The sequence below is a fragment of the Sorex araneus genome, chromosome 9, assembly GCF_027595985.1.
Source record: "Sorex araneus isolate mSorAra2 chromosome 9, mSorAra2.pri, whole genome shotgun sequence".
Taxonomy (NCBI): domain Eukaryota; kingdom Metazoa; phylum Chordata; class Mammalia; order Eulipotyphla; family Soricidae; genus Sorex; species Sorex araneus.
Genome location: NC_073310.1, coordinates 8,105,237 through 8,129,942, shown reverse-complemented (window position 1 = coordinate 8,129,942; position 24,706 = coordinate 8,105,237). Strand labels below are relative to the sequence as shown.

Sequence of the window (24,706 nt, the reverse complement as noted above, 5' to 3'; positions counted from 1 at the left end):
GGAGGAGAGGGGGCGGCAGAAAGGGTGAGGCGAAGACCCCTGAGCATTTCCCTGGGAGCCGCGCCCTGGCGGAGAGTTGGCCACCCGGGCTTCCGCCAGCAGCCACTGTCCTGCCTGGCTGGCCAGGGCCCTTCTCTCCGTGTCTGTCCAGCCTCCGCTGGGCGCCTTAGGGAGGATGGTTCACCCCAGTGGGGGCGGTTCATTCCCACGTCCAGATGCTCAGAAATCCCCTTCCGTTTGCTTGTGGCTGAAGCACTTGGATCCCAATGACAACTGTTCGTTGTCCCCAAATTCAGAGCTTCCCAGTTAGAGCCCCCCCCCCGGCCAGGCAGCCGAGGACACTGACCAGCACGCCTGGGTCCAGTTTCCTCCCCCGGCAACCGAGCTTCATGGCTTCGGGATGCGCCAGGCCGGGTCCTGCTGGCAGTGTGGTCACAGTGCAGTAGGGGTCCTGGGGCCACAGCCACGGGGCGAAGGCCGTGCTGACACCCATCCTGATCAGGACACTCTGCGGCCGCCCAGGGCTGCAGACGGGGCCCTCTCGGCGGTTCATTCAGAACCTGGACACTCCCAGACTCAAGCCGCCCCGCGCCGATTCTGGCAGCTTTGCGCTATCGTTTTCTCGGTGCCAGAGAAAACGTCTCTGCTGTGGGGCTGGAGCGATAGCACAGCGGGGAGGGCATTTGCCTTGCACGCAGCCGACCCGGGTTCGATTCCCAGCATCCCATAGGGTCCCCCGAGCACCACAAGGAGTAATTCCTGAGTGCAGAGCCAGGAGTAACCCCTGAGCATCGCCAGGTGTGACCCAAAAAGCAAAAAAAAAAAAAAAAAAGAAAAAAGAAAGAAAGAAAACGTCTCTGCATGGCCCCTTGTCAGGGCATCTTCCCGTTTGCTGTGACATGAAGCATCTTAGAAATCTTGATCCTTTTTTTGGCGGGGGACGGTGGGGGACATGCACGGAGCGCAGAGGACACTCCAGGCAGCTGCCCCCAACCCTGGCTCTGCCAACGCCAGCTCGGGCGCCTTGGGCAAGCCCGCCGGGCCCTCTGAGTGCCACCGCAAGCGATGACGGTGGCTGAAAAGGTGGCTGGCACTTGTCTAGCATGTTCTACAGGCCAGGCCGTGTTTTGAGCCCTTCTCTGGGCCCCCTGTCCCGGGAGAGTCAGCACCATTGTCATCCACATGCCAGACAGGATAAGAGACTGTCAGGCCGTAGAGGACTCGAGACCTGGATGTCCGGCGCCAGAATCAGCAGGCCTGACCGGCTGGACACAAGGCTCCCCAGCACTGCAGAGCCCGTGCACACGGCCAGTGGCACACGCCAAGCAGAGGGGGTGCCCGCCATGCCTGCCCCGGTCCCGCAGCCTCCCGGCTCCCCACACCTGCACGTCTCCCCAGGCCCGCTGTCCCCGCAGACGGCCGACCTTTCACGTGACGTAAGCCCAGGAACGCTGGTCTGGATCCTCAGATATTAAAACGATGAACTGGGGGACCAGAGTGATAGTTCAGCGGTCAGGGTGTTTGCCTTGCACACAGCCGACCCGGGGTCAGTCCCCGGCGTCCCATAGGGTCCCCCTGAGCACCACCAGGAGTGATTCCTGGGTGCAGAGGTGGGAGGAACCCCTGAGCATCACTGGGTGTGACTCAAAAAGCAAAAAATGGGGCTGGAGTGATAGCACAGCGGGGAGGGCGTTTGCCTTGCACGCGGCTGACCTGTGTTCGATTCCCAGCATCCCATATGGTCCCCTGAGCACCGCCAGGGGTAATTCCTGAGTGCAGAGCCAGGTATAACCCCTGAGCATTGCCGGGTGTGACTCAAAAAGCAAAAAAAAAAAAAAAAAAAGACGAACCAAGCTGGGAAAAAACCCTTTGAGTAATGAGTTAAATGCAGTGTTCACAATAGAAAACTTTCTGGCTCAGCAAGGGCCTTTAGGTCTAAAATACCCAGGGTTGGGTCGGAGCGATAGCACAGTGGGGAGGGCGTTTGCTTTGCACTCGGCTGACCTGGGTTCGATTCCCAGCATCCCATATGGTCCCCCGAGCACCACCAGGAGTAATTCCTGAGTGCAGAGCCAGGAGTAACCCCTGAGCATTGCCAGGTGTGACCCAAAAAGCAAAAATAAAATAAAAATAAAAATAAAATAAAATACCCAGGGTGGGGCAGAGCAGAAGGACAGCAGGTGAGCTGCCTGCCTTGCCTGTGACCGACCAGGCTCTATCCCCGGCGCCCCCAAGCCGCCACCAGTGATCCCTGAGTGCAGAGTCAGGAGTCAGCCCTGAGCATCGCCAGGTTTGCCACCCCCCCGCCCCGTACCCATCACACCCTCCCTTTCTGTGCTGGGGGCAGGTGAGAGTTAAGTGACAAGTGACGTGGTAGGGGGTGGTAGGGGGCAGGGGGATGGAACTTGCAAGCCTGGAGAGACCCCCGCCCCCAAAGAACTAGAAGAGCCGTCGACACGTGTCTGGGCGCTGATTGGGACCAAGACCCAGGGTCAGTCCCCTCCGTCTCGGGGGACGGGCAGCTGGCTGGTCTGACGGCTTAGAGGGGACATCTCGCCAGCTCTCGGGGTCCTCACAGACCCGCACGGAGCGGACGGAGTTGTCTCGGCAACCCCTGCTTTGGGGCGCCCAGCGCTGGGCCTTCCTGTGCCCTTTCCAGCCGTCCGGGATGTGTTTTGCCTTAAGGGATAGCTAAGTGCGAAGGTCTTGAAATTCTCCCTCCTTTCCCCTGCCCAAGGCCCTAGTCGGGCTGTGACTCCCTAAACAAAACAGCGCAAATCGCGGCCCCAGAGACCCCTGAGGGCAGCGAGCTGCCGAAGGGGAAGTCGGCAGACATCTCTGCCGAGCTGCAGTGAAAAGTGATCGCATTCTCTGTCCGGCCGGGAGGAGGATTCCCAGGGACACCAGATAGCCCCAAGTACAGAGAAGAAGGCGGGCGGGTTCCGGCTCGGGGGTCCTGGAAGCCAGGAGGAGGAGGTGGGGGGAGAGTCGGCAGGAGGCAGGCAGGGGGCACAGAGCAGGGGCTGCTGGGAAGCACGTGGCAGGGCCCTGGGGCCCCCCGGGTGGACAGGCTCCATCTCGGCTTATGCCACTCTTCACTCCTTCCTACACGCGGGGCCTGTCCCTGCCCCTCTGCCCACTCAGCCCGTCTGGGTGGCCGTAACAGAAGCTGGACTTGTCACCCCTTCCCAGAATAAGTCTCTGAAGACTGAGGGCCGGAGAGATGGCGCAGAGGGCTACCCCAGCACCCGTGAACACCTCTAGGCCTGGCCCTCAGCCCCGCCCCTCATGGGAATCAGGGTGAACCCCCAGCTCCCAGCCCCCCAGATCATGCCAGGGCCCTCCCTCTGCCCCCACCACCCACTGCCCACCACTCTGCTGGCCACTCTCCCAATGTCCCTCCTTTCCTCTGACATGCTGCACCTTTTCCTACCTCAGGGTCTTTGCACATGCTAGCTCCCCGAGGGCGGCCCTGTTCCCCCAGATGTTGGTGGGGCCATGCCTCGCTGTTCAGGAGTCAGGTGCCACACAGACCTCCCCAGAGTGCTCGGCTGAGGGTCAGGGATCAGGTGAGGGTCAGGTAGCCCCTCACCCCCACCTCTATCACCACCTGCCCCTCTGAGATCCTCGAAGGTCACTTGTCAGTGAGAATTGAGTACCTAATGTCCCTGGACCTCTCTCCCCCCACCATCTGTCTCTGTCTCTGTCTCTCTCCATCTCTCCATCTCTCCCTCTCTCTCTCTCCCCATCTCTCTCTCCCTCTCTTTCCCCCTCTCCCTCTCTCTTTCCCTCTTCCTCTCTCCCTCTCTCTCCCTCTTTCTCCCTCTCTCTCCCCCTCTCCCTCTCTCTCCCTCTCCCTTCCCTCTCTCCCTCTCTCTCCCTCTCCCTTCCCTCTCTCCCTCTCTCTCTCCCTCTCCCTCTCCCCCTCTCCCTCCCCCTCTTTTTCCCTCTCTCTCTCCCTCTCCCTCTCTCTCCCTCTTACTACCTCTCTCTCCCTCTCTTCCTTTCTCTCCCTCTCTCTTCCTCTCTCCCTCTCTCTCTCCCTCGCGCTCACTCCCCCTCTCTCTCCCTCTCTCTCCCTCACTCTCTCCCTCCCCCTCTCCCTCTCTCTCACTCTCTCTCTCCCTCTCCTCCACTTCCTCTCTCTCCCTCTCTCTGTCTCTCCCTCTCTCTTCCTGTCTTTCTCCCTCTCTTCCTCTCTCTCCCTCTCCCTCTCTTCCTCTCTCTCCCTCTCTCTTCCTGTCTTTCTCCCTCTCTTCCTCTCTCTCCCTCTCCCTCTCTTCCTCTCTCTCCCTCTCTCTCTCTCCCTCTCCCTCTCTCTCCCTCTCTCTCCCTCCCTCTCCCTCTCTCTCTTTTCTTCTCCCTCTCTCTCTCTGTCTCTCTCTCCACCCCCAGTCCCTCCGTCCCTCTCCCTCTTTCCACCCACAACCTGGGCCTGACAGTGTAAATCGGTTGAATGAACGAACCTTATTAACTCAAACAGCTCTCGAGTGACAGTTTACTGTGAACACTCGCCTTATTTTTTTTTTTGGCCCAGCGTGGCTGAAAGTTAGCAACTGTTCTTTTATCTGCAAAACTGTCATTGAACCACCGCCAAGCACACCCCGTGCGGGTGTGTGTGTGTGTGTGTGTGTGTGTGTGTGTGTGTGTGTGTGTGTGTGTGTGATGCATCCCTGTGGATCTAAATACAGCTCGCACGGAGACGCTCAGGGGCAGGGCCCGGCAGAGCCCGTTTGCCTTCCTGATACCGGCCACTTCTCCCTCCTGAGCACTTCCCAGCAGCCCCGATGTATCCCAAGTTTTTGATCACCATTTTTATTTATTTCTTTTGGGTCACACCCAGCAGTGCTCAGGGGCTACTCTGACTCTGCACTCAGGAATTACTCCTGGCAGTGCTCAGGGGACCCTGTGGAATGCCAGGGTTCGAACCCGGGTCGACCCCGTGCAAGGCAAATAAATGCCCAGCCTGCTGGGCTGTCACTCCAGCCCCTCAGCGTTTTTATTTTTAGGTAACTATACAGAAGCCCCGAACAGAGCTGAGGTGTCAGATGCTCACTCTGGCCGTGCTCTCTGCTCTCCGGGCCGAGGTCCCTGGGGGTGACCAGGGCAGCCTCAGCGGGGGGGAGGGGGTTTCTCAGCCAGCCCAGCCTGTCTGCAGCTTGCTGGGCTCCCTGGGGGAGCCCCCAATGGGGCTGGGGAGCGTCCGCCTTCTCGCTCACCTGCCAGCCGCGCCCCCCCCACCCCTGCTTCTCCTCGCCTGCCTGGCCACATCCAGCCGCACGCCAGAGAACTGGGTTTGGGAAAGTGGCTGAGGACAGGAGCCAGCTCAGCAAGTCCGGGTCCTCCGCATTTCTATTTTGTGCCGGCCGAAAGAACACAGGCAAACAGACTCCGCCAGGGATTCGTGACGCTCCGGGAGAAAGTGGGAAAGGGTTTGCAAAGGCTGCCTTGGGCGCCCAGATCAGCGGCCCCACAGCGCCCCCTGCTGGCGGCCGGCTCTGCCCATTCCCCTCCCGGACCCAGGCTGGCTTTGCTGTCCAGGAACCAAAGGCTGGTGACCCTGCAGGACCCGGTGATTGACAGGCCGAGTGCCCTGAGAGGGGAAACACTTACCCAGAAGAGGCAGAAGGGAACCCCAGACCCCACCATCGCCACCTGCAGCTTCTACCAAACCAAGCGCAGGGGTGCCTTGCTTCAAGGAAAAAAGAAAAAAATTACATGCTATGCCCCGCCCCCCAAAATCGAATGTGCGGGCGCAACTATTTTTAATAATGGTGGCTATTTGCAGCACAAAGGGCTCTTGGCTGTGCCAAAAAAGCCCGCCTTTCAATAGCCAGCCCAGCGGCCTATTCAAGTGTTGATTTACATACCACCTCGGAGAAGGGATGAACAGCCCCGCACTGCATGTGACTGACATGTGAGAGGATCAAGGGCTCGGCTGTCCCGGGGGTCTCAGCACTGTGTGAGAGGAGCCCCAGGGGGTGAGAGCTTTCTAGCACCTTCCATGAGTTCCTCGGGGAAGCCCCTCCTTTAGGCCAGGTCCCCCCCCCCTCCCTGCAGCCCCAAACCCAGCGCCTGAGAGTTTGAGACCCCACGGGCACGAGGCTGCTTCTGGGGTGTCTCCTTGGACCCCCTTGATTGTGCTAATCCATCCACGGGGGGGGGGTCTACCCCGACTGCTCTGGGCCTAGTGTACCGTGAGGAAGGGGAGGAGGAGCACCCCGAGAAGATCCAGGGAACAGGGGAGCCTGAGCAGGAGGAGGGAGACGTGGGGGCGTGACCCCCTCCCCCCAGCCCCCACCCCCACCCCGCCAGGGTTCGCGGAAGGGGTGGGGGAGGGGAGCCGGACCACGGACCACAGATGAGGGGGGGGAGGGCGGCGCCCCCTCACTGCCCGCGTGCGCCCTGCAGCCGCTCCACCATCTTCGTGCGCCTCCACACCAACGGGAACCCCGAGCTGCAGTACCAGCCCGGCGACCACCTGGGCGTCTTCCCGGGCAACCACGACGACCTGGTGTCCGCCCTCATCGCGCGGCTGGAGGACGCGCCGCCGCCCGACCAGGTGCTGAAGGTGGAGCTTCTGGAGGAGCGGAACACGGCGCTGGGTGAGCGCGCGGGGCGCGCGGGGGTGCTGGGCGCGCGCGCAGAGGGCGCCAGGTGAGCGCGGGGTGGGGACCTCGGTGAGCCCCCAGGGAGCTGGATCTGTGGGGGGGGCATGGGAGGTCGCTGCATGGATGCGCAGGGGCGCCAAGTGGGCATGAGTGGACATAGGGTGGTCGTGCGCGGGAAGGGGGTGCCCGGGTGGGCCCGTGGGGACCTGGGTGAGCACTAGGGGAGCACGGGGTGGGGGCGCCCTGGGCAGGCACGTGGGCGTGTTGGGACGCTGGGGAGTAGGTGGGGGCTCAGGGCCAGCGCGCTGGGGCGCGCCGGGCAAACAGGTGAAGGCGCCCTGCCCCGCACTTTCCGGGGCCCCGTAACGGGGCCACAGTTCTGGCTGGTCTCGTCCCGACAGCCGGCTGGAGCACTTTGCCTGCAAACAGGTGCCAGGGTTTGCCATAGGCCCAGGTGAGCCCCCAGGGCCGGCCGTGGCCTTCCGTAGCCCCCGTGGGACAGCCACATGCCACTGGCACAGGCAGCTGGAGCCTAAAGGCCAGGCAGGGCGTGGGCCTGAGGTCCAGTCTGAAAGGTCTGTGGAGAGTCTCCAGAAGTTTCCACCTGAGGCAGACACGCTGATAGGCTTTCTTTTTCTTTTTTTCTTTTTTTTTTTTTTTTTGCTTTTTGGGTCACACCCAGTCGTGCACAGGGGTTACTCCTGGCTCTGCACTCCGGAATTACTCCTGGTGGTGCTCAGGGGACCATATGGGATGCTGGGAATCGAACCTGGGTTGGCCGCATGCAAGGCAAACGCCCTACCCGCTGTGCTATCGCTCCAGCCCTGTCCCTCTCTTTCTGACTCATTTCACTTAGCATGATACTCTCCGTGTTTATCCATTTATAAGCAAATTTCATGACTTCATCTCTCCTAATAGCTGCATAGTATTCCATTGTGTAGATGTACCAAAGTTTCTTTAACCAGTCATCTGTTTTAGGGCACTCGGGTTGTTTCCATATTTTGGCTATTGTCAACAGTGCTGCAATGAATATATAGGTGCAGATGTCATTTCTACTGTGCTTTTTTTCATCCTCCGGATATATTCCCAGAAGTGGTATTGCAGGGTCATATGGAAGCTCAATTTCTAGTTTTTGAAGGACTGTCCATATTGTTTCCCAGAAAGGCTGGACCAGTCGGCATTCCCACCAACAGTGAAGGAGCGCCCCTTTTTCCCCACATCCACGCCAGCACTGGTTGCTTCTGTTCTTTTGAATGTGTGCCAGTCTCTGTGGTGTGAGATGCTTTTAGATCTGCTCCTGGCAGGCGTGAGGTGATGGCATGGCCCAGCGTGCCCACCGCGCCCCCTGTCGGGGCTAGGGTGCATCTCTCGGGCTTGGAGGCCAGGCCTGGCTCTCCGACCCCCTCCCCTTCCCCCACCTACCCGGTCCTTGTGTCCCCCACAGGAGTCATCAGCAACTGGACCGACGAGGCCCGCCTCCCGCCCTGCACCATCTTCCAGGCCTTCAAGTACTACCTGGACATCACCACGCCCCCCACGCCGCTGCAGCTGCAGCAGTTCGCCTCCCTGGCCACCAGCGAGAGCGAGAAGCAGCGGCTGCTGGTCCTCAGCAAGGTGGGTCCTGGCCTGTGTCCACCTCCCGCCCCGCCCCCGCCCCCACGATGAGCATTGCACCTGCCAGCCAGCAGGTGGCGGCCTTGAGCCAACTGGGGGTGGGGCGGGGGAGGGCAGGACCAGGCTGAGCTGGGGGCGGGGGTTACTTGGACCCTGTTAGGCAGCCCAGCCCCTTCTCACCTTCCGAGATCCTGGTTCCCCCCACACTTCCCGTTCCACACACAGATACACATGCATGCGCACACATGTGGCCGCCCCAGCAGGTGGGAGCCGGGTGTGGGTTTTGTTTGGCTTTCTTGGGTTTGTTTTTTTTTTTCTGATTTTTGGGTCACGCCCGGCAATACACAGGGGTTCCTCCTGGCTCTGCACTCAGGAATTACTCCCGGCGGTGCTCAGGGGACCCTATGGGATGCTGGGGCTTGAACCTGGGTCAGCCGCATGCAAGACCAACGCCCTACCCGCTGTGCTGTCGCCCCAGCCCCCAAGTGTGGGGGTTTCAGCTGACGCTCCCTGGAGCCCACCAGGCCCGGCGCCGTTGCTGCGGGAGGGGGGTGAGAGGGGGAGCGGATCGGACCCGCCTGCCCCGGCCCGGCCCCGACTCTCGGCCCGCTCCCCGCACAGGGCCTGCAGGAGTACGAGGAGTGGAAGTGGGGCAAGAACCCCACGGTGGTGGAGGCGCTGGAGGAGTTCCCGTCCGTGCAGATGCCCGCCACGCTGCTGCTCACGCAGCTGTCCCTGCTGCAGCCCCGCTACTACTCCATCAGCTCGTCCCCGGACATGTACCCCGACGAGGTGCACCTCACCGTGGCCGTGCTCTCCTACCGCACCCGAGGTGGGCAGCGCCTGGCCCCACCCGTCCACCCTCCCGCTGCCGGGCCTGAGCCCTGGGGGAGGGGGAACTCCCCATGGGGGCCCCAGACCCCTCAAGAGTCAGCAGCTCGCACAGGCGCTCCCTGGCTGGGGTGATCTGCAGGACCAGCAGACGAACCCCCTCCTGGCCTCCGCTTTTCCCTCCTCACACCACTCCCAAGAGGGGCTTGTGGCCTCAGGCAGGCAGGAGGCGCCCCTGACCTCGGGCCCCTCAGTGGCCAAGAAACCTGATCCCCCGACCCTACACACACACACACACACACACACACACACACACACATGCACACCCATGCACATGCATACACAACATGCACACAACACGCACACACACGCACACGCACGCACACACGCACACGCACGCACACACACATACACACATGCATACACAACATGCACACACACATGCGCACACACTCACACATGCATGCGCATGCACATGCATACACAACATGCACACACATGCACACACATATGCACATGCATACACAACATGCACACAACACGCACACACACACACACAGGTGCACGCACTCACACACACACACACATACGCACACGCACGCAGAGCAGAGCCCTGGGCAGGGTCATGGCCTCCACCTCTCCCCTGCCCAGTCCCGGCCACAGGGGCCCCGCAGATGCTCTAACCCTAGCGGGGGGCCGGGGGTCCACGGGCAAACCGGACACCTCCCTGCCTCCGCAGACGGACAAGGCCCTGTCCACCATGGCGTGTGCTCCTCCTGGCTCAATCGCATCCCGCCCGGCGAGAGCGTGCCCTGCTTCGTGCGCGGGTGAGTGGGCCCGAGAGGGGGGCCAGGCCCCGACTGGCTCTTGGGAAATGGGGTGGAGGGCAGAGGTCACAGGTCCAAGGCCCGGGGTCACAGAGGGCTGGGGCGGCCGCAGGGAGCCAGGGATGCTGGGAATGGCACCCCAAGTTGGCCGGCCTTGGACACCCCCAAGTGCTGGGCGTGGCGCCTGCCCGCCCCGTCCCCAGAAGGCTGGCTTCAGGCGGGAAGGGGCTCCCAGAGACGGAGCAGGCTTGCCATGGGGGGTCCCAGGTTCCCGCCAGCCCAGTGCCTCGTGGCCTCCCGAGCTCTGAGTAGCCACTGAGCAGGGGTGGCCCCAACATACACGAGAAGAGGAAGAAGGCGGATCAGAGCCGGAGTGACGGCGCTTGCCTTGCACTCAGCCGATGCAGGGTCACAGGGTCAGCCCCTGGCACCCCACGCTGGCCCCGAGCACCACCAGGGGTGATTCCTGAGTGCGGATCTAGGAGAGACCCCAGAGCATCTCTGGTGGGACCCAAAAAGCCAAAAAGGTGGATCTCAGGCTCTGTCTTCTCGCCGCCCCCACCCCCCTCAGAGGGGCCAGGACGGATGCCCCGAGCCCGGCAGGGGCCCCTCCAGACTCGCTCGGCCCCACGCTCCCTGCTCGGGTGGAGTCACCTCGGAAACCCCGTCTCTGCCGTGGCAACTGCTCAGGGTGCCCCCCCGCCAGCGTGCTGCGGACACAGAGACCCCCGTCCAGGCTGATGGGCCCCCAAGGACCCTTCTTACACCCACACTGAGCCCGTGACCCCCTGTTTGACAGAGTGCTCCCTGTTTAGGGGCACTTCCAGGGGTGGTCTCAGCCGGGGGCCAGTCTGACCCCCTGGGGGAAACTTGTGGTGGTTGGAGCTGGAGTGTCCTGGTGTCTGGGGTCTCTCTGAAGCACCCAGCGCCCCCCTAGGGTCGGTAGTGCCGAGGGGAGACCCCTGAACACCAGCCTGCAGCGCACAGTGGCCAAGCTCGGTGGGAGGAAGATGAGGAGGGGCCGGCTGGACCCAAGCACGCCCGTCCCGTCCCTGGGCACTGCCGCCCTGGGTCTCGCCCCGGCCCCTGCAGACACAGAGGCTCTCACGTGGGGCCTGATCCCGTCTCCCTCCCCCTCACGTGTCTGTCTGTCTCTGTCTGTGTCTCTGTGTCTCTGCATCTGTCTGTGTGTCTGTGTCTGTGTCTATATCTGTGTGTTTGTGTCTGTGTATCTGTGTCTCTGCATCTGTCTGTGTGTCTGTGTCTGTGTCTGTGTGTCTGTGTATCTGTGTCTCTGCATCTGTCTGTGTGTCTGTGTCTGTGTCTGTGTGTCTGTGTATCTGTGTCTCTGCATCTGTCTCTGTGTGTGTCTGTGTGTCTGTGTCTGTGTGTCCGTGTGTCTGTGTCTCTGCATCTGTCTGTGTGTCTGTGTCTGTATGTCTCTGTGCGTCTGTGTGTCTGTGTGTCTGTGTGTCTGTGTCTGTGTGTGTCTGTGTGTCTGTGTCTGTGTGTCTGTGTCTGTGTGTGTCTGTGTCTGTGTCTGTGTGTGTCTGTGTGTCTGTGTCTGTGTGTCTGTGTCTGTGTGTGTCTGTGTCTGTGTGTCTGTGTGTGTGTGTCTGTGTGTGTCTGTGTCTGTGTGCATGCCTGTGTCTGTGTGTCTATGTGTGTGTCTGTGTGTCTGTGTGTCTGTGTCTGTGTGTGTCTGTGTGTCTGTGTCTGTGTGTGTCTGTGTCTGTGTCTGTGTGTGTCTGTGTGTCTGTGTCTGTGTGTCTGTGTCTGTGTGTGTCTGTGTCTGTGTGTCTGTGTGTGTCTGTGTGTGTGTGTCTGTGTGTGTCTGTGTCTGTGTGCATGCCTGTGTCTGTGTGTCTATGTGTGTGTCTGTGTCTGTGTCTGTGTGTCTGTGTGTGTCTGTGTGTGTCTGTGTCTGTGTGTCTGTATGTGTCTGTGAGTCTGTGTCTATGTGTCTGTGTCTGTGTGTGTCTGTGTGTGTGCCTGTGTCTGTGTGTCTATGTGTGTCTGCATGTGTCCGTGTGTCTGAGCCCCTGCTTCTCCCCCCTCCCAGGGCGCCCAGCTTCCGCCTGCCCCGGAACCCCCACGCGCCCTGCTTCCTGGTGGGCCCCGGCACCGGCGTCGCCCCGTTCCGGAGTTTCTGGCAGCAGCGACAGTTTGACATCCAGCACAAAGGTACGCAGTGCTCAGCCCCACCCCCCTTCCCCGCTGCGGGCGGGCGGGCGGCCCGTGGCCCTGCTGACCCCGCCTCCCCGCCCAGGCCTGAGCCCCTGCCCCATGGTCCTGGTCTTCGGGTGCCGGCAGTCCGAGATGGACCACATCTACAAGGAGGAGGCCCTGCAGGCCAAGGGCAAGGGCGTCTTCCGAGAGCTGTACACCGCCTACTCCCGGGAGCCCGACAGGCCCAAGGTACTGCGCACGCGCCCGGCACCGCACACACTCACACCCACTCACACACACACACTCACACACATGGGCAGGGACACTCACACTCACACAAACTCATACCCACTCACACACTCACACACACATGGGCAGGGACACACACAGACTCATACCCACTCACACACACACGGGCAGGGACACACACACACTCACACCCACTCACACACACACACTCACACACATGGGCAGGGACACTCACACTCACACACACTCACACACATAGGCAGGGACACACACACACTCACACATGCACACACACTCACACACACACATACACATGGGCAGGGACACACACACACTCACACCCACTCACACACACGGACAGGGACACACACCCACTCACACCCACTCACACACACGGACAGGGACACACACCCACTCACACCCACTCACACACACACTCACACACATGGGCAGGGACACTCACACTCACACACACTCACACCCACTCACACACTCACACACACATGGGCAGGGACACACACAGACTCATACCCACTCACACACACACGGGCAGGGACACACACACACTCACACCCACTCACACGGGCAGGGACACACACTCACACTCACACCCACTCACACACTCACACACACACTCACACTCACACACAGGCAGGAACACACACACACTCATACATGAGCAGGGACCCACACATGCACACAGACACACACAGACACATTCGAAGCAGGTACACACACACAGGCAGAGACTGCACACACACACACAATATACTCATACAGATGCACACTTAGACACAGACACACACAAATACCTGTATACACATATAGATACACATATGTACACAGAGACACACACCCAAATGCACACATTTACAGATACACAAAGACATAGACACACACAAATAGACACATAAACAGACACACATACTTATGAGCAGACTCCCACACAACACACATGTCTACAGGCAGGTGCTCACCTACACATACACACACACACCAGCAGAGACCCACATGCACGCAGACACACACGCATACATGCTTAGCAGCAGGGAGCACATGCGTGCACACCCGCTCTCGGTGCAGGGGTGGGGCCTCGCGGGGGCTGCTCCGGGCCCCTCTCACCCCACCCTGCGCCCCCAGAAATACGTGCAGGACATCCTGCAGGAGCAGCTGGCGGAGCCCGTGTACCGCGCACTCAAGGAGCAGGGCGGCCACATCTACGTGTGCGGGGACGTCACCATGGCCGCCGACGTGCTCAAGGCCGTGCAGCGCATCCTGGCCCAGCAGGGCCGGCTCTCGGCCGAGGACGCGGGCGTGTTTGTCAGCCGCCTGCGGGTGAGTGCCACGTCCCCGTGTCCCGGGCAGGTCTGGGGCGGGGCACACGCGTGGCCCATCCCCACAGAGGCAGGCGGGCATGCGGGAGGGACAGCAACTAGAAGTGGACACGTGGACAAACCATGCAGGGGGGGACCCTCCCTCCCCTCTCCCTGCCCCGGCAGCAGGCGCTTGCTCTGGGCAGTGGTGCAGGTGGGCACTGGCTGGGCAAAGGTTCCATCCCAAGAGATGGAATCAGCCCGCGGCTCTGCAGGGCGTGCCCGGAATGCACAGGCTGGGGAGGGCACCCCGCAGCAGACCCGCCTCCCGGGTGGACCGAGTGCCCCAGAGAGAAAGGGGGGGCGGCTGCCACCGGGCTCTGGGAGTGACCGCTTAACCCCGCTGTCTGTTGGGTGTCACGGGCGCCCAGCCCACACTGGGGGGCACCGCGGGGTTACGCCAGGGGACTCTTGGGGTGTCGCCCCAGGAGACGGATCTCTGCAGAGCAAGGAGCGCGCCCCTGCATGGACAGACGGATGGGCAGACAGGCAGACAGATGGACAGACAGATGGAAACGCGTGCAGACAGACGGACAGGCAGACAGATGGACACATGTGCAGACAGATGGACAGACAGATGGACACACGTGCAGACAGACGGACAGGCAGACAGATGGACACATGTGCAGACAGATGGACAGACAGATGGACATGCGTGCAGACAGACGGACAGGCAGACAGATGGACACACGTGCAGACAGATGGACAGGCAGATGGACACACGTGCAGACAGATGGACAGACAGATGGACACGCGTGCAGACAGATGGACAGACAGATGGACACATGTGCAGGCAGATGGACAGACAGATGGACACGCGTGCAGACAGACGGACAGGCCAACGGATGGGCAGACAGTGGCCTCGTTCAGACCCGCTGACTCAGATTGGGCCCTTCTGTGCCTCCCACTTGTGCCCATGTCCCCCCTTGCCACCCCCCTGCCTAGACACCTTCCCTGTCCCCCCAAAATCGCCCCGTTGGTGAGGTCTGGGCACCCACCTCTCCCTCTGCCCACCAGCGCCAGGGACCTGCGGGGGGGCCCAGACCAGCAGAGCCAGGCGCCCCCTGCCGACGAGCTCCCGAGACCCTCGCCCGCCAGCGGGCATGCTTGCCCCGCCCCCCCAGCCCGCCTCTGCACCAGGTTGTCACTGGGCCTGGCCAGGCAGGGGGAGGGGGGCTGCAGGAACGGGGGTCCTGGGGCCACAGCCAGTTTCTGGACTGAAGCAGATGTGTCCCGAGGGGCCAGACGGAGCCTCTGGGGCCAGTGTGTGAAGGGGGCCAGGGCCATCTTCTTTAGGGATCCTCCATCCCGGCCTGCCTCTCTGCCCTGAGCTGTGACTGAGGACCACCTCCCGCCCCTTAGGATGACAACCGATACCACGAGGATATTTTCGGGGTCACCCTGCGGACGTACGAGGTGACCAACCGCCTTAGATCCGAATCCATTGCCTTCATCGAGGAGAGCAAAAAGGACATGGACGAGTGAGTAAGCCGTCCCCCCACCCTCAGGGCCCGCAGCCACGGGTAGGGACACCCAGGGGTCCCCAGCCCACAGCACCCGCATCCGTGGGACCCGTGGAAAATGCACATTTCCAGCCGCATGAGTGCAGAAGGGTTGAGATTCCGGGCACTGTAGCTTTCCGGGGACCCCATGGGGCGGCCCCTTTCCCGAGAGCCCCAGCTGTGGGCCACGGCTTCCTCCTGGGGTGCCCCTGGGGCCCAGGCCTCTGGCTGAAGCTGAAGCCCCGCCCCGCCCCACCCTCCTACCCCACCCCCCTCGCCTAGGGCTGACCTCCTGCCCCGTGCCCACCTTGCTGGAAATTTTCTCCCGGACACAAACTCCCATTGAACTATCGGGTCCGTTTCACTCACTGTCCAGCAGGGCTCAGAAGCCCGCGGGCACCACCAGGGCTGAACTTTCCCCACTCCCAGGACATGCCCGCACTGAGTGGTCACACGGCCCGCCCCCTCGCCCTCCCCTGCCCCGTCTCCCCACACACACAGTCCTGCCCACCACCCTCGGAGCCCAGCATGCCCGTCCAGGGCCCAGTCTCCGCTCCATGCACACAGCCTCACCCAGCGGGTGCTGCCTTTGAAGGCTGCGGCTCCCCCGGGCTGGGGAGAGAAGGCAGGAGTTCCGGAGCTGGGTGTGGGTGCGGCCCCTCCTGCGTCAAGCCCCACACTGCACAGGCTCCCCCAAGGACCACCAGGAGGGATCCCTGAGCACCACTGGGCGTGTCCCGAGGCGGGGGGGGGGGGATTTCTGGGATGGATGGCGGAGGCCTTGCCTGGGTCCTGTTCCTCTGGTCCTCGAGTTCTCCTTAGTGTCCCGCTGCTGTCCCGCACACACTTGTCCACTCGAGACGAGCCCCTCTCGGGCGGCTGCTGGGTGGGAGGTGGGGGCGTCCCTGGTGCCACGTGGCCCCCGGCCCCCGCTCTAACCCTGGCCTTCTGCTCCGCAGGGTGTTCAGTTCCTAACTGGACCCTCCGCGGCAGAGCTGGGAGGCAGCCCCACGCCGAGAGGACTGTGCGGGTTTTGTAAGCGCGGACGCTACTGGACCTTTCCTCGGGGCCCCCTGGGGACCCCGCTCTGCCTCTCCTCCCGCCGTCGCTGTGCCCCCCGGTTGTCCTGCTGCCCTGCCCCCACCCCGGCTTCTCCTGAGTCGCTGCAGTGCCGCTGCCGCCGCCCTCAGCTCAGCAGTGACCGCCGGCCGCGTCCCTCGCTTCCCGCCAGCCAGACTCGTCACGCGGACAGCTGGGGGGGGGGGGAATGCCCGGTCCGGGCTCCCCTGCAGGGCCCGCGTGTCCAGCCGCCCCACTGAGGCTCTCTCCCGCGTCTGCCCACGCCGTGTGCCTGCGTGCGCGCCCCCGGGTCCCGTCCATCGTCCCTGGGCACCGAGCCGCGTGTCCCCCACTGGTCTGCGTGTCCCCCACCTCGCCGGGGTCTGTGTGCCGTGTCCCCACGGTGCTCAGGCGCTCCCTGGCTGTCTGGGTCACGAGGGTCAGGCCCTGGCTGAGCGTGACAGCTGGGGAAAGGGGGGGGGGAAGGTGACCGCAAGCCAAGCCTGGGACAGGTGTCCCCCCCCCCGGGAGGGACCGACGGAGCCTCTGCCCACGGTGGCCCTCGCCCTGAGGACCTTCCCCTGCCCTGTCACTGTGCGACTCTGGACCGTGCCTTGTCAGTGTCCCCTCGTGGTCCTGTCACACGCTGGAGCTGGGTTGAGTGTTGCCGTCCTGGCGTCTGGAGACCGTGTCCAGCCAGGCTGTGGCTCTGAGCCACCCTCCCGGCCCCCTCCAGAGGGGCCGTCTCCTGCGGGGCCAGGGGGTCCTGATGGAAGCTCAGGGGTCCGGGAAGGATGAGGGGAGCCCCCCACTGAGCCCCGCCCTCGGTAGGGTCAGAAGCTTCTGAAAGGCGACCCCCCCCCACACACACACCCCAAATTGTCAACCTGATCAGATAATTGTGACAGCTAAGTCATCCCCGGCTCCTCGGACTCGGAGCACCCGTTACAGGGCCTGGGAGCATCCCCTGACTCTCTTTAGCGCCACACCCTGAGGGCCACGTCCACCACCCCCACGGGCCCTGCTCGCCGGGTCCTACTCAAAGGCCGGGTTCCCTGGGACACCCCACTGCGCATCTCCCTTTCTTGCTTGAGGCCCCGCCAGAGAGAAAGACGGGAAGGCCACCCGGGGGCTCGCCTGGAGGGACCCCCAGGACAAAGGGCAGACTCCAGCCCACCTGCCTGCACTGCACCCTCCTGGGGGTGCCGGCCCACGCCCCGTGCCCCCGTGGCTGTGCGCCAGCTGTGAGCTCCCTGGCCAGGCCCCCCGCCAGGGAGCTGCCGCTCTGCATGCCCACCCGCTCCCGGCAGCCTTCCCCGGGCACCGTGGCACACGCTCCTCTCCTGGGCACGTGCTCTCCGACCCTAGGCGCCCTTGGAGAAGGCCCCGGCCCGGCCCCAGATGTCACAGGCATCCCAGGGGTTCATGTAAGAGAAGGCGAGGGCCAAGCAGGAAAGCTCTCCAGACACGCCCGCCCACCCACTAAGCAGCCAAGGGGGTCTTTGATGGGGGAGTCCGAAGAAATGTGTCGGGAGAGAACCAGGATTCCCCAGCGCCCCACACAGCTGCTTCGGAAATCCGGGCTCTCAGAGCCGGGACAGTGGCCGTCCCCGGGGGAGGGGGGCGGGGGGGGGCTCCTCATCCTGGCCAGGCAGGCTCCAGACTTCAGGGTCCGCTGGGTACCACGCGGGTAGCTGCTGCCCTCTGGTGGTCGTCTTGCATTCAGACCCAGGAGCCGAGGGGATTGGGCTGTGGGCGGTGAGGAGGGTCCCCCTCTCGTCCCTACTCCCCCCCCACCAAGGAGCCAGCGGAAGCGCCCCTCCCCGCCCCGTCTGACCAAAGGGGGCCTGGCTGGCAGGAGCACACCCCTCCCAGAAGGTTCTGGAAAGCACAGCCCCACCTTGGGTTTCAGAGGAAGCAACAGCAGCCCCTGTTGGGTTGGGGGTGGGGGGGTTAAGGGTTCCCAGGGTTGCTGCGGCCCCACCCCAGCAGCCCCCCAGCTGGATGCGCCCACACCGCCAGGAGGACCCCAGAGAGGCCCCCTTGCAGGCTTGTTCCGCTGTCCCTTCCGGGCTTCTCCCGCTCTGCGGGACACAGAAGGACAGAGGCACCCTCCTGTCTTCTGGAAGCTTCTGAGCAGGCCATGGAGACCACCCCCACGCACCCGGGGTTTGAGGAAGGGTCAGGGGGACCCCTACACACACACATGCACACGCACACACGCACACACACACGCAGCAGCAGATCTAAGACAGGCTGCCACGGAGAAGCAGGGCAGGCAGAGTGGGGCGCCAAGTCCCCGCAGCCCAGCCTTGGAGAGATCTGGGGTTGTGGGGAGACGGAGAGGGGGGGAGGTGGGCGGGCACAGGTACAGGAGATGCAGGGTCACGGAGGTGGGGAGAGGGTGGGCATAGGCATTTCTCTCCACCAGGAAGTTGAGTGGTTCGAGCTGTGCTTGGGGAAGCGGGTGTGGGTGGGGAACGATCACCCAGGCCTGACGCACTGATAAGGCCTGCAGGGATGGCCGTGGCTGGACCTGCAGGGCGGAGAGAGCTCTGCATTCTTGCCCAAGGCTGAGGAGGGGACCCCCAGGGTGGGAGTGCAGCACCCGGCCAGGCCGGACCCTTCCATCTGTGCTGACCGCAGACTGACACTGAGGAGCCCCCCTCCCCCCGGCCCACTGTCTGCCCAGGGGCCCGGCCCCTCCCCGCTGGCCCTCCCAGCCCTCCACGGGCATCTGCGTGGCTCAGAGGTGAAGGGCAGGCCCGGGGAGCGGGGGACGTTCGAGCGACTGGGTCACCCCATTTGCCCCCTCCCCAAGCTTCACTGGAACCTGCCAGCGGGGCTTTGGAAGCTGGTGCCCCCCCCGTGGCCCCCAGCCCCGTCCACCCGCCCCGTGTCTGCGGCCTGGACTCAGGACCAAGTCAGCCTCGTGTCCCCCGAGACCCCCCAGGGCAGGAGTCATCACCGCTCCTGCCTGCGTGGATATTGCCCCCACCCACCCCAGGCTTCCCAAAGAAGACAGGATGACCGCACCCCGCATGGGGGGGGTCTCAGCTCCTGAAGACCCTGTGAGGGCTCTGGGCGGGAGGGCGCCTGCCCTTGCAGCTGCAGAATCCCCCAGGGCGCTGCTGTGCTGGGGACCCTGCCCTCCCACTGCTGTCCGCCACGCAGGGGCCCCGCAGGGGGCAGAGGGGACCCAGGCCTCCGCCCCGCCACCGACTGAGTCAGGAGCATGGGCTCGTTTCTGCGGCCAAGCATCTCCCGACAGAGGATGATGGAGCTGACAGGGAGAGGCTCCTGGTCAAGACCCCCCCATTCCCCACCTAGGGCTCACGAGCAGCGTCTAAGGGCCCTCCATGCACACGCATGCACACACACATGCACATGCGCACACAAGCACATACATGCACGTGTGTGCGCACACATGCTCACACATACATGTGCATACATGCACACGTGCACACAGACATATACACGCATGCATACACATATATTCACACATACATACACACACGCACATATACACACATACATGTACACACATGTGTGAGCACACACATACGTACACACATACATGTGTGCACACATATAAACACGTGCACACACACACGTATACACACACACACACACACACACACACCATTCCCCCCGTCGTGTTGTCACCATGATTGTTAAGTCCCCACTCTGGGCTCAGCCATGGTTTTCCAGAACGTTCTGGGCTACCCCCATGGGCTTCCATCCTGAGACCGGGGTGGGCGCAGCAGTGACCTCACCCCCCACGTGCTGTTGGACTCGCGGAGCCCCCGCTTCTGAGCTCGAAGCTGCTAGTCTCCGCCCTCCCGCCCCCTCCCCGTGTCCTGTGCGCCCCAGCCCCATCCTCGGGGGCTGCCACCGCCGCCGCCGCCCCTCGCCCGGCGAGGTTGTCCGGGCCGAGCTCGCCGCATGCTCCTCTGTATCGCGCTCACCTCCGACTCGGACAGCGTCTCGTCTCCTCCCGCCCGCCGTGTGCATCCTGGAAACAATATTAAAACGTGGGCTCGCTGACCGCCTGGCCTCTTCTGTCTGTGTGTGCGGGCTGCCCCACCCCGGCTGCGCCCCGGAGGCCCCTGGCGAGGCGGGTGGGGAGCAGCTGGCCAGGGGAGAGCCCAGCGGCGTCACCCCTGAGTTTCAGCCGACCGGGCCGAGGATTCTGAAGAGCACCTTTCAGGGCTGTCCAGTTTGGGGAAAGAAAACCCCGGTGTGGGGGTGGGAGCAATAGGCCAGTGGGGAAGGTTCCTTGCACGTGGTCGAGCCAGGTTCGATCCCTGGCATCCCATAGGGTCCCCCGAGCACCACCAGGAGTGATTCCTGAGTGCAGAGCCAGGACTTACTGCCTGGGCACACAGGGTATACCCAGAAAAACAACTAATGGTGAGGGACAGGGTTTAGGGCCAAAGAGAACAGCAGGGAGAGCACTGGCCTTGCATGTGGCTTCATCCTGAGCAGTCCATACAGACCCCTGAGCCCCGCCAGGAGGGTCCCTGAGCTCGGAACCAGCAGTAAGCCCTGAACCTCGCCAGGGGTGGCCCAACAAACAGAACCTGGAGTTCCAGGGCTGGACTGAGAAATACAGCGGGGAGGGCGTTTGCCTTGCTCATGGCCGACCCAAGTCAATCCCCGGCATCCCATATGGTCCTCTGAGCACCGCCAGGAATAATTCCTGAGTGCAGAGCCAGGAGTAACCCCTGAGCATCACTGGGTGTGACCGAAAAAGCAAACAAACAAAGTAACTAACAAAAAACCCCCGCTTCGGAGCTGGAGCGATAGCACAGCGGGTAGGGCGTTTGCCTTGCACGCGGCTGACCCGGGTTCGATTCCCAGCATCCCATATGGTCTCCTGAGCACCGCCAGGGGTGATTCCTGAGTGTAAAGCCAGGAGTAACCCCTGTGCATCGCTGGGTGTGACCCTGTTTCCCTGCATCAGTGTCCAGGCAGCTCCCTGTGGGAACCAGCCCCAGGCCCACAAGTGCCCAGAAGCATGAAGATGACCAAGGCCAGTGCAGATGCCCACGCCCAGACGTGGGAGGTCACACAAGGATGCGGGGCAGGCAGGGCGGGGGGTCACAGATACCATGTAAAGGGTTACGGCCTCTGTTCAGGTGTGAGGCATCATGAAGCGGAGCCCAGCCTGGCCCTGCCCCTGCCGGAAGTCAGCCTTGCTGGCGGAAGTTAAATGCCGACGGCTACTGGCTGGGCAGTGCAGGGATCTCGAGAGTACCCTCGTGCAGGACCATTGCTCCTCCCGAGTGAAAACTTGGGAAACCGAGGCACGAGACGATCAGCCCCTCGGTGCCAGGTCAGCAGAGCTAGGACTGCTAGCAGGGGGCATCTGGACACCCCCCCCCCGCTGCTGTCAGACCCTGCAATCTGCAGGCACCACCAGCCGCTGCAGCCCCAAGCCAGAGGAGGACAGCTTCCGTCCAGTTTCCTAGCTGTGTGCGCGACTGTGTAAGTTCCCCGCCTCACGGGTGGTCATTTCTCTCAGGAGTGGCCACTGCAGCCTCACGGCATTGCCACAGAGCAGGCTGCACAGAGAGGGTCAGGATACAACCGGGCGAAAGCCCGCAGCTCTGACTGTTTCCTTTTCTCCTCCCCTTTCTCTGACTGATGCCTCAACGACCTCATCGAGGCCCACCAAGACCCCGGCGCGGGTTTCTCACATCTCCTCGCCAGGACCGGTCCTTTTCCGAAAGACCATTCCCAGGCTCGGAGGGCGATAGTGCAAGAGGGAAGGCGTTTGCCTTGCCGGTGGCCGCTCACCTTCGCCGGCCCTAGTCTGAGCCCCTGGCAGCCTGTAAGGTCCCCTGAGCACCAGCAGGGGTCGCACGTGAGCACAGAGCCGCCAGTAGCCCCTAAGCACAGCTGAGGGTGGCCCCAAGTTCCCTATCTCCACCCCCCCACCATCCTCCAAAAAGGCAATTTGTGATCTTTTTCCTGCCCCGTTTTCTCACTAACACTCTTGGCTGGGTGGGATGGGAACAGGGTCCCAAAATCAGCTCCCCCAGTGAGGGGGGATTTTTTTTTTTTGCTTTTTGGGTCACACCCGGCGATGCACAGGGGTTACTCCTGGCTCTGCACTCAGGAATCACTCCTGGCGGGGCTCAGGGAACCATATGGGATGCTGGCAATCAAACCCGGGTCGGCCGCATGCAAGGCAAATGCCCTCCCCGATGTGCTATTACTCCAGCCCGAAGGGGGATTTTTATTGTTGTTTTGGTTTGGGGGGTCACCCCCAGTGATGCTCAGGGCTTAGTCCTGGCTCTACACTCAGGGATCGCTCCTGTGGGCATAGGGGGTGGGGTGGGAGAGTCTAGGGGATGCTAGGCCAGCACCGGTCCTGTCGCTCCTGGCCCTCCCGAGTGGGGGTGGACAGGGTCAGTCTCAATGGTTGGAAACACGTCAGCATTTGCGTCCCTCCTGTCTGAGAGCCTTCGGTTTCCTGGCAACCAAGTGAAGTACTCCAGCTGACACCAGAATCCCGAACCTTCCACGCAGCTCGAATCCAAAGGACAAAGGCAATGGGGGGTTTGGGGAGAGCTGGAGATAGACTCCCCCCCCCCCCCGTCCATTCTAATGGTGGTGGGGTGGGGGTGGATTTTCACAGTGAAATGGCAAAAAAAAGGAAAAATGTGCTTCTGGTTTCCTCCTGGTGTTTTTGGCCAAATTGCAGGAGAGAGGGAAGGTATTGCTAGTTAGTGATGGAGAAAGAACAACACAGCCATGCTGTGTTGGAGATCATTCCGACAAGGGCCTCTGGTATCACATCAGATGAAGTTCAGCAAACGGCACCAGAGTCCAGCCAGAGGAACTAGGAACGCGACTCCCTGGAGCCAGCCGGGGCCCGGGGCTACAGTACAGCAGGGAGAAGGCTTGCGAGGTGGGAGGCCGACCCCCGTTTGATCTCTGGTGGTGCCTCAAGCCTCTCCGGGAGTGGTCCCTGAGCACAAGTCCTGAGCACCTCGGGGAGTGGCCCAACCCACCACCACACACAAAAAAAAAAACCCACATAACTTTTTTTTTTTTTGGGTCACACCCGGCGATGCACAGGGGTTACTCCTGGCTCTGCACTCAGGAATCACCCCTGGCGGTGCTCAGGGGACCCTATGGGATGCTGGGATTCGAACCCGGGTCGGCTGCGTGCAAGACAAACGCCCTCCCCGCTGTGCTATCGTTCCAGCCCCAAAACATGTAACATTTAAAAAGAAAAAACTGTCTGACTCCGCTAATCTGGGGGCCAGAGACCGGCCCGCTGCGCTTGACTTTGCATCTATTTGGGGGCGAGGGGGGTGCCAGCTCCGCACAGGGGCAGAACCCAGGACCTCGCAGGTGGCAGGCCCGTGGCATCGCCTTCCCAGGAAAGGGCACCCTGACCCCAGACTGCCGTCTCGGGGCTCTAGGCTCAAAGGCATCTGGCAGCACTCAGGAGCAGAGGAGGGTCTTTCCTCCCCCCAGCTCAGCGCCTATGCTGCGGCTTCTGGGCTGTGGCCCCCTATCGCCCCCCCAGGTGAAATGCCCACCTCCCCAGTCCCGCAGCCACACTGGCATCACTGCAAACACTATATTAGCAGGATGGCCCTTTGGGTTCTCCCACTGTGCCTTGGCACCTCAGGGGGACTGCTTTGGAATAGAGGAGAGGGGGAGAGGGAGAGAGGAGGGGGGAGGGAGAGAGAGAGAGAGAGAGAGAGAAGGAGGGAGAAGGGGAGAGGGGGAGAGGGGAAGAGAGAGAGGAAGGAGGGAGGTAGAAAGGGAGAAATGGAGAGGGAAGAGGGGGAGAGAAAGAAGGAGGGAGGGAGGGGAGAGGGGGAGAGGGAGAGAAAGGGCAAGCTCTCCTCTGCTGCAAGAATGCGAGCCGGCTCTCCGCAGGCAGAGCGGATGGATCCAGCCGGGCACATGCCAAGGAAAGGGGGGTGACCTCCCTACAGGCCGGGAGTGGCAAGGAAGGGGCGTCTCGTTGGCAAGAGCCCAGGTGGAAACTCAGTTCTGCTTTATTTCAGCCTCTTCAGGGGGGCTGGGGCCTCCCCTGGCGGGGACTCTGGAGTGACAGGCCTGGGTCCCACCCAGGGCTCAGCAGGTGCCTGTGTGCGTGTGGCGTGTGCCTAGGAGTCGCCCGGCTGTAGTTATTTGTGACCAAGAATGCAGAATGGATCCGAAACTCGACTTCGCTCCCGGCCCACCCCCGAGAGGATCGACTTCCTCTCCAGCCTCCAGAAGCCCCCACTTTTCCCGCCCAGCCTCACCCCAACCTCAGCTTTCCCCCCTCACACCTGACTCCCCCTGCTGCCCCCTCTTACTGCACTGCGAGGCCCCTCCCCATCTCTGAAGTCCCGATCCAGAGACCCCAAGGGTGGGGACATGTGCCGGGGCCATCGGGCCCCACCTGTCGTTAGGAGCCCCGGGGAGGACTCTGAGCTGGGCTGTGAGAGGTCCCG

The 24,706-nt window shown here is 62.4% G+C and overlaps 1 protein-coding gene across 3 annotated transcripts in view; it reads left to right on the top strand.

The window, feature by feature from the left end:
* The window catches only part of NOS1 (nitric oxide synthase 1), an 85,315-nt gene extending 65,039 nt beyond the window's left edge, over positions 1-20,276 (top strand). For all 3 annotated transcript variants that reach the window (XM_055147004.1, XM_055147002.1, XM_055147003.1), the window contains 9 exons: positions 6,412-6,605; positions 8,056-8,225; positions 8,847-9,057; positions 9,796-9,883; positions 11,946-12,067; positions 12,153-12,301; positions 13,442-13,636; positions 15,037-15,155; positions 16,136-20,276. In XM_055147004.1, the coding sequence (XP_055002979.1) occupies positions 6,412-6,605; positions 8,056-8,225; positions 8,847-9,057; positions 9,796-9,883; positions 11,946-12,067; positions 12,153-12,301; positions 13,442-13,636; positions 15,037-15,155; positions 16,136-16,151 (1,264 nt within the window). In that variant the 3' untranslated portion in view covers positions 16,152-20,276. The remainder of the gene's footprint in view (positions 1-6,411; positions 6,606-8,055; positions 8,226-8,846; positions 9,058-9,795; positions 9,884-11,945; positions 12,068-12,152; positions 12,302-13,441; positions 13,637-15,036; positions 15,156-16,135) is intronic.
* The last annotated feature ends 4,430 nt before the right edge of the window (positions 20,277-24,706 follow it).